This window comes from Hippocampus comes, unplaced genomic scaffold (genome assembly GCF_001891065.2).
Source record: "Hippocampus comes isolate QL1 unplaced genomic scaffold, H_comes_QL1_v1.1 scaffold113, whole genome shotgun sequence".
Taxonomy (NCBI): domain Eukaryota; kingdom Metazoa; phylum Chordata; class Actinopteri; order Syngnathiformes; family Syngnathidae; genus Hippocampus; species Hippocampus comes.
Window position 1 is genome coordinate 813720 of NW_017806160.1, and position 8866 is coordinate 822585.

An 8866-nucleotide genomic window follows, 5' to 3' on the forward strand; every position below is an offset into this window, starting at 1 on the left:
TAATTTGGACCCACCCATTCTATTTGTTCAGTCGCATTTGTACAAACATCATACTGTATATACAGCAAGAAAAAGGAACAATAAAACTACAAAACATGCACAGAGACCTTCCACAAGTCATTTTGCATTCTGATGTCAATGCAAACACAATGTTTTTTGGTGGAATAATTTCAAATGCCTTTATATAGTTTTAATATATTGTCATAAAACAACGTTGTGTGCAGGTGACGCAAAACTGTATGGATGGTCTCATTCCAGCATTTCTGTGGATGGTGAAACAGTGATACACTATATTTCAGCTTTTGTTCTGTATTTACATACACATTTCCTTTCTCTTCAAAACAAATGGACTCATAACATGTCATCACAAATGGTCCCTAAGAACATGGATCTATGATAGTTGCCTGTTCAGAGATGGCCTGGGTTATGCTTAACTAAGCTGGCTATAAATACCAAGCCTCAAAATGATTTGTTCAACAGAGTATTGTCAACTTTGCACAATGACTTACACGAACACTCGATTTTTTCTTACTCTAAAGAGGTGTTGTGCTTTGTGTGCACACATAACTTTGTGTGAGCATATTTATTTATCCCAAAACAGGATGGGCACTGGATAAAAAAATGCTACTCTTTTCATTCAAAAAACAGAACAACAACAACACTTGCACCATTCCTTTTTGGTACGTTACAAAGAAAGTTCCATCCTCGGAAAGTAAAGTATGTGTGAATGCGGGATGTGTTTTTCTGTTGTGCAGGTTGTTGGCTCAAGGGTCAATGCGAAAAGCCAAAAGTTTGTCGGAGTGTAAATTGCTGAGGGTGCGCAGGTCTGGAAGTCGCAGGAGGACTTTGGAAAAGAGCGAGGTGTCGTCCGGATGCCGCCGACCGATCAGCGACCGCAGGGCATGGATGAGACCCTCCTGGAGCTGCTCAACAGCCAGCACATCTGAGATGCCCGAACGATCTAAGGAGATCAGAGGATGCTGGTGTGAGGATGTGGCCTGTCAAATATTCGAAAATGCTCTCTTGAGATATGAGCTTAATTCCATCTATGACGACGCTCAGAACACAAAACACTCATGTCGCAGATGATCTTATTTCGTGCAACCACTTGACAAAATGAAATTGAGTAAATTCAGCAAACCATTCTTTTCAGTGTATGCATTCAGTGACACAATAATTCTACTGTAATGTGAGTATTTTTTTTTTCACAGTGGCTAGAGAATATATGAATGTCAACATTCTTACATCGTCTGTCTTCATGTGCGGCTGCACAGTTTGTGTTCAAATATCCATTCCTGAAAGCGTTGTAACACTGCCAGAGAGAAGCTATAGCCCTTGTATGGAATTTCCCATTATGCGTTAGCATTAAGCTAATGGAATTAAAAGGCTATGTGGCGGTTGAAAACACACAATCAGTAATTCTCTGAATGTGATATTTAGTTTGACAGTAAACTTTAAGTGTGAGTGGCAATAAATAACTTGAAGCCTCCTTTTTGAACGATTTGTTCACTATCTGCCAAATTGCTGCTTGTTGTGAAGTGAGTTGAGTTCACTTTTCCCATACAATGCTCATATCTCCAGTTTTTTGCTCGCAAGTTAAAAATATCAGCCAAATGATGACTCGTATCTCAAAATGTGCCAAAACTCGTATCAACTCGAGGCACCGCCGCAGTGGCTACAACATCCATTCATGGTAATCATGTCCCACAGTGAACATTTGGTACCTGCTGAGACCAAGACCACAGCCATGAAGAGGGCCATTTCGTCGGGCTCTAAGCCCATGGCGCCTAGCCTCTCACTGAAGTCAAACATGGCGTCGAGAAGGGAGCCCATGCCCAAAGCACGCAGGGTGGACAAGGGGTACGTTTGACCATTCAGGAAGGTCACTGTGTGCTCTGCGGCATTGAACAAGGTGCAGAACCTCACCATCAAAACCTAGTACACCAAAAAAAAAAACAAAACAGATTATGTTTGTTTCGGCACCTTGTGCTTTTTGGATTCAGGTCAACACATGATTTTGATATGAACGTGTTACCTGGAAGGTGCCTGACTTAAGCAGCATGACTTGGTCCTGCTGGCTCAGCTCTTGAAATCCTGGAATGCCCTTGGCGAATTCGACCACCTCCTTGACAGCGGGAGTGAAACACTGAGAAAAGGACTCCCAAATGTCCTGACTACTGCGCTCGGGCCCAGAGACAGGGCATGCGTTCAGGGGACAGGCCTGAAAATGGGGATAGAAATGCACGAGGTGATTTTGTGTCAACTTGGACATGGCGCAGAAACGTTGCTTTATTCTTGCACACTTACCAACACTTTAGCTCCCGGAGCCAACTTCCATGGGCAGGAGGGCTGATTTGTGGCGTGACCTGGCTTGCATGAATAATTGGCAGCGCCTCTTTGAGGCGTGTCCAAACTTGGCTGATGATTTTGGCTTGCCTGTCCACGCACCACATATGCGTAACGATTGTTGTCCATGGCATGAAAAGTAAGTTGGTGGTCATCAGGGACAACTAGGCAAGGCCGGCAAGTCTGGCCTGAGTTGGCTTGGCCTGAAGTCGGCTGGAAATTGCAATCTTGAGAGGCGTCGTCGGTGGTGGTGGTTTTAGCCCTCTTGGCTGTCCTCTCCTCTCTGCTGCCACTGAAGATGTCCTGGTAGGCTCTGGAGATTGCCCCGATGGCCTCCTTTGAGCTACTGTCTTCTTGGCTAGTGGGGGACTCTTTCATGGATGATGAGTTCATGTCCATGGCAGCCGACTCATTTAGGCTGTTCATATAGCTCTGCATCTCATCCAGAAGTCGTTGCTTCTCTCTTTTAGGGATGCGGCCAAAACGCACGGCTGCAGAAAAGACAGTCAGGGAAGAGGTCACAATCTGCTTTTTCAATGATTTCTGTATGTTTCTGTTGGCTAGAAAAACTTCAAATATATGACTGAATTTCACAGTAATGTTCTAGGAACCGACAGAACTGTTCAAGGAGGCGATCACGTATGTTGCAAGATGCAAATTTCCGTCTCCACACCCGTCTTCCCTTCCCTCTTCCCACGGTAACCATCAGCTGGAGAAGCTATTTATAGACTCCCTGCTCACATCTGCCTCATTCTCTCCTTCATCCAACACTGTCTCCCTCCTCTCCCTCTGTTGTAAGTAGGGCAGTGGGGCAATGTGAGCGTGATGTCACTGGGACTGAGCTTGTGAGCGCAACCATAAGAAGAGGCAGCCTCTAAGGGACAAACACGGCCGCACGAAGCAAACTAAGACGGAAGAGGCGCATGCATGGAAAGTACGAGTGTTTGTGTGCGCCTGCATGGTCAGGTTACATGAGGCAACACGAAAGTTTTGAAATGCCAAAACTTTTGACATAGCACACCATATGCTCCAAATGCCTCAGCACAGAAAAATCATGTGGGCAAGATGATTTACTGGACTGTTGCTGTTTGCCCAATGTAACCTCATTTTCTCAGTTCCTGCCATATCAAACTAGCACAGAGAGAAAAAAAAAAAATCTAAGACCTTTGATCATGGTGTGCTGTGTTTCGGAGATGATCTGTGCTGACTTATATTTGCATGCAGTTGGAGGCTGGGTGCCTGCCTACCTGCCTGCCTGCCTGCCTGCATGTGAAATCAGGGTGATGTATGTAGATTGCAGGCTGTAGGCAGTTGCATGTGGTTTTCCTGTTTTTGAAATGTTTGTAAAAGTGGGTTTTTAGGTTGCGGTCCTGGAGTCTTAAAAGAAATGCCACTTTAAAAGGGGTCAGGCTAACTGCTTTTACTGTCATTGTGTTGCCTTCTGCCACCTAACTGCTTGTGCACCTGGAGTGTCAGACACATGCAGACATAACGGTACGGGTCTAACTTCCATTTTAGAATTGGCCCGGAGGTGGAGATAAATCGAAACCAGTGAGAAGGAGAAAAGCTGGCAAACTACACCAACTAGGTCACAATGTTTGAGAACATTATGAGCACAACTTTGTATTTTTCTGGGTCAGCATAGTTTTTTTTTAATTTGCAGTTCTAAGTGATCAATCAGTGTGCAGCAATCAAGGGGATGTGATCTTCGTTCCTGAGAAAAACTAACGCATCTGGCGGCTTTCTGCATCTCGGGCTTAATTGTTTCCTTCTTCCCAACGATGTTCTACAGGCAAACACAAGGTAATCAAGTCAAGCCTGTTCCAATTTCTTAAAATAATTCCTGTGTTTGCAGCAGTTTCCTAGATGATAGATAGCTTCGGGGACTTCAATGCTCCTGGACTCATAAATCATTGTTTGACAGGGGGATGGCGGAGGGCAGAAGGAATATGGTGAGCTACAAGGAGGGGGAGGTGGTGTGCCAAATCGGAGCATCTTTCCAAGACTTTGGTTGGAGGACACTGCTTGGGGTGATCACAGAAAGACCTTTCAGAAACTCGTCTCACTCACCGCATGGCTGTTTATAGTCATCAACGGGAATCCAACCTTTTACTGCCACTGACGAATATATTCGTTCAATACATTTTTACAACGAGTAGGTGTGGAAGGCCAAGTTTGGGCACCTCACACTCAAACAGAGTATGTAGACTATATGCATGGTATAAACAGCGTGTGTCTTGCGATCGTAGGAAACGATGACACAGTTCATGGGGTGAATGCTGAATGGCCTATTAGAAAGCTACTGACGTTCCACTTGAGCTGAATCCAGTGTGATTGCATCATCACGGCATGCTTCAGTCCTTTCTCACCCTGATGTTCTTTTCAAATTGAAAGTGTCACAAGAACAAAAAAAATCGCATCAAAGTTTCTTTTCACAAAAAACAAATTTTCTCCACTTTTTGCTCAGACATCAATGTTTTTGTCGAACCCAATCCATGTTATACTACTGATGGCGAAAGAATGGAAATTGGGGTCGCCAGAGTGCATCGTGACTGAATCAGTGGCAGGATGACCTCCACGAAGTTCCCGTGTTACATTTTTGACTTAGACCCGCATATCTACGCTGCTGCTGACCAATTCCTCACTGTGTTGGCTAATCAGGCCACCATGGCAGGAACTCCACAGCGGTTCTTTGCATTCAGTTGTGTCAAGACATCTCACCATCTCGTGACATGCCAACAGACAGGCACTTCTTGAAGCGACAGTGCTGGCACCGATTGCGGTTCATGCGCATGATCAGGCAGTTCTCATTCTTCACGCACATCTTGTAATTGATGTTCTGCTGGATGCTGCGGCGGAAAAAACCCTAAAACGACAATGTACCTTGTGAAATGTCTATAACACTGCGTGGAAACTTCAGCTTCATCCATCTGTCAAGGGGCTTGCTTACCTTGCATCCTTCACATGCATGGACACCATAGTGGAAGCCAGACGCAATGTCCCCACAGACCTTACAGAGTAGGACCATCCCACCATTTTCTGTGGACGGACAACATAGTCATGAGCTCACTTGTGGGTATGGGGGCACTGTCAGCATTGTTGCATTTCTTATTCAATACAGAGCTGACATTCAAATGTGACATTATTGCAAATAATAAGGAGTTATTGGGCAGTGCTGTTTCTGGAGCAGGTGGGAGGGGAACACCTGCCCCCTTTCCCTCCATGTCCAAAGTGCCCTTTTGTCAATGTCTTTTTTTTTTTCCAGCATGACCAGGAAAAGTCGTATTCCTCACATATGTGTAGCCTTCCTAACTGGTTCATTCCCCAGAGTTAGGTTAATAGTTTTTTTTTCTCTTAAAATAAAATGCCAGTAATTACATACTAGTGAAAGTTCCATGGAAACCGCACGGCCTTTTTGCAGCAATTGGATGTGCGTAGTAGGTATGCTGCTGCGGAGCTGCTGTGGGAGTGCCGCGATGGACCTCGGGGAACTGGAACACGAGTTTTGAGGTTGGAGTGGTGGACCCAGCCGGGCTCTCTTTCAGTGCCCCGATCTCTGTGAAGGTGACTTCCTCTGGCGATGATGGCTGCGAGTGTGAGGAAGGTGACTGTGTCTGGTAGCCACTGGAGGGGCTCCCGGGGCTGGGGCTGGAGCTTCCCGAGGAGCCAGCATACAGGATGACGCCCCCACCTCCTGCAAACAAGGCAAAGGGGGCACTGGTTAGTTCAGTCACTTCAAGTTCACCTCCCAAACACAGTATTCTTCAGGTTATTTTTGAAAGACACAACCATTTCCATAAATGAGCAAATGTGTTTCAACCTGTGTCCGGTATGCCACGCTTTTTTTTTTTTTTTGGTCAAAAGTCACAATGATCATCAGAATAACTGACATATATCGCTGATCCACCTGCTGCGGTTGCGAGCAACAGTTGTGGTATGTTATCAAATGAGTGCAGCGGTGTGAAGGCAATGCAAATAGAGGCTTGTCCCTTTTGTGACACATTAACAGCAAGAAAGTTCATCAAACGATGGATCTTTGGAATGTATTGTTACACCTTGTAGACTTTTTGCTGAATTGAACAGTTGTGTCCCACTACTATGATGTCATCACATCCTGCGGCCCACACTTCAGGGTTTACCGCTCCGTCAAAACAGGGGTGTCCAAATCTGGACCTCGAGGGCCACTATCCTGCAGGTTTTCGATGGCTCCCCTCTCCAAAACACCTGATTCACACGATCAGGACCGTTGCTGATGACCTTACCATTCGAATCAGGAGTGTTGGAAGAGGGAGCCCTATAAGGCATGCTGGACAGTGGCCCACAAGGACCAGATTTGGACACCACTTGGCTAAAAGTACGATTAGATCCCAGTAGATTCTGAACCACACAGTTTTGTGCTACATTAGTGCACCATGAGAAATTATCAAGTGTGCCATGAAAAATGATCCAATTACGTCCAATTAAAAATAATCTAGAAATGTTTACTTCCATCTCTGTTTCAAAAATGAAGTACAGTAGTCAATTATGTTACGTATTTAGTTATTTATTAACTGCCAATAATGCATCTTTCATCATCTATGCCAGCGACAGGCATTCTAACTTGAAAACAACTTTGTGTTCAACTAAACAGGCCCAGATTTTGCACTGAATACATTTGTGAGTTAAATGAGATGAGATGATTATTTCAGTCCAGGCATATAGCCCTTGGCTTCAAAAAATGCTACCAAACACTGCATAGAGTGTAACTCGGGAAATGAATTGACTCTTGTGTGGGCTACGCTAATTTCCGAGAATGAATATTGTTCACCTACTCTGCAAGACGTGATGTCACGCAGTGTTGCACAAACCCAGTGGGCAGCAGGCAAAAGCACCGCGAGAAGCTGTGGTGTGTTGCCTCACAGTGTCAAAGGCGAAATGGGCCGCTCAACATGACAAAACGTGCACGCTAAAATTACAGCTGGTGGCACAGGAGCAGAACAGGCAGACAGAGTGCAGTCACCTTGGCCGGAATCACCCCACGCGTGTTCATTTAAACTAAATCAAATAAAATACAGTACTAATAATGCACTATTATGCTGCCGTGCACGCAAGGTCAAATGTTGTTTTGGTCGTTCAGCTCCACGTGCTCGCATCCGAGGTTTCTCCTTGCTGAGCAAGACACGCCCACCCGCGGCATTTGTAGTTGTCATGCCTGGTGTGGATTGTGCATGAACTGAGATCTGGCCTCACGTGTCTGCCTCCTCTCGTCTCCAATAATAGCGGCGAATGCGCTCTCTCTCCCCTGGCACCGCGCCCAGAGCCGGCGAGCCGCACGACACCTGACTGCCGCCTCACATGCGCGCACTCTCGACACGATTTCACCTCCAAACAAATCCGCAGTCCCGTGTTGAGATGAGCAACAAAACCCAAGTCAGGGCTTTCAAACGCTAGTTCCGTGTGCACTGGGCTTAGAATGGCCCCAAACAATTAATTGAGTATCAGTCACGGTTTTGTTGGTGTTTTTTTTGCTTTGTTTTGCATAGGAAAAGCTTGAGAGTGTGGGTTGGAATGCAACAAAACATAACCAGAACAGGTTGCTTACACGGGCTCAATATTACAATTCAATTGGGCTGGCCTGCACGTGGAACCGCAAGTTTTACAACTGCTCAATTATTGACAGTACAGCTTCTAATTCCCACCCCCTCCACTTGTTGGACCACGTGCAGCTCTTGTTTTCATACTACCAAGCAATTGTGTCAAACATTCAGGTATCCTAAGATCATAAAACAAACTATATATTGTGATCGTAGTTGGCAATGAGGAACTACAGTACACTGCATCATACAGAGAGCAGAGCTGCAACTTACACGGGCCAACAATTATCAAAGAAACACTCATAATAAACTTTGTGACCTGACAATCATTTTTTGCACCGTTCTTCTATTTGATGTCATGTTCAAGTGGACATGATGTCGAGGACCAGCCCGCCTGTGTGTGCTTGCCCTCTCGCTGCACAAGGTATTTGTTGAGCTGAAATGCAGACCTAATCCCTCGGCGAGCACGTGTTGCTGGATTTGTTGACTCATGCCAGCCAGAGCCACAGACAGACCCAACAAAGTGCAGGCCTCAACCTCTCCTCTTCCACAGTTGACAAACAAGCCCAGCCGCTCGCCTGACCCCCAACACACAGCCTGTTCACCTGAAGTCCAACGTGCGCCATACATGTCTATGAATAACCCCTCGAGAGCCACCGTGCTGTAAACGCCGTCAGTTCACACAATATCTCATTGACTGTGCTTTCAAGTGGGCTAAAGTACAGCACACATTGACAACCCTCTAAAGTGAATTCAGAGATTTATTTATTGGTACTTTGTGGTTGCATCATGCATGTTTGATGATCATGAGAACTGTCATTCTGATTTAGCATTAAACTGTTTTTCATCGTTTTAGTTTTTTGGATTTTCTGGGGGTCATGGCAAAAACTGTGCCTATTATGATCCACCAATAGAGTCCAGCATAACCCCCCCGCCACCCCCGCACA

General features: G+C 45.5%; 1 protein-coding gene across 1 annotated transcript in view; it reads right to left on the bottom strand.

The window, feature by feature from the left end:
- Positions 1–6: 6 nt before the first annotated feature.
- nr1d4a (nuclear receptor subfamily 1, group D, member 4a) overlaps positions 7–8866 on the bottom strand; it is a 15798-nt gene continuing 6938 nt past the window's right edge. The window contains exons 2-8 of the mRNA XM_019895565.1: positions 5729–6040; positions 5297–5385; positions 5068–5212; positions 2308–2837; positions 2036–2221; positions 1725–1935; positions 7–961 (exon numbers count right to left, since the gene is read on the bottom strand). Of these exons, the coding sequence (XP_019751124.1) occupies positions 765–961; positions 1725–1935; positions 2036–2221; positions 2308–2837; positions 5068–5212; positions 5297–5385; positions 5729–6040 (1670 nt within the window). The 3' untranslated portion in view covers positions 7–764. The remainder of the gene's footprint in view (positions 962–1724; positions 1936–2035; positions 2222–2307; positions 2838–5067; positions 5213–5296; positions 5386–5728; positions 6041–8866) is intronic.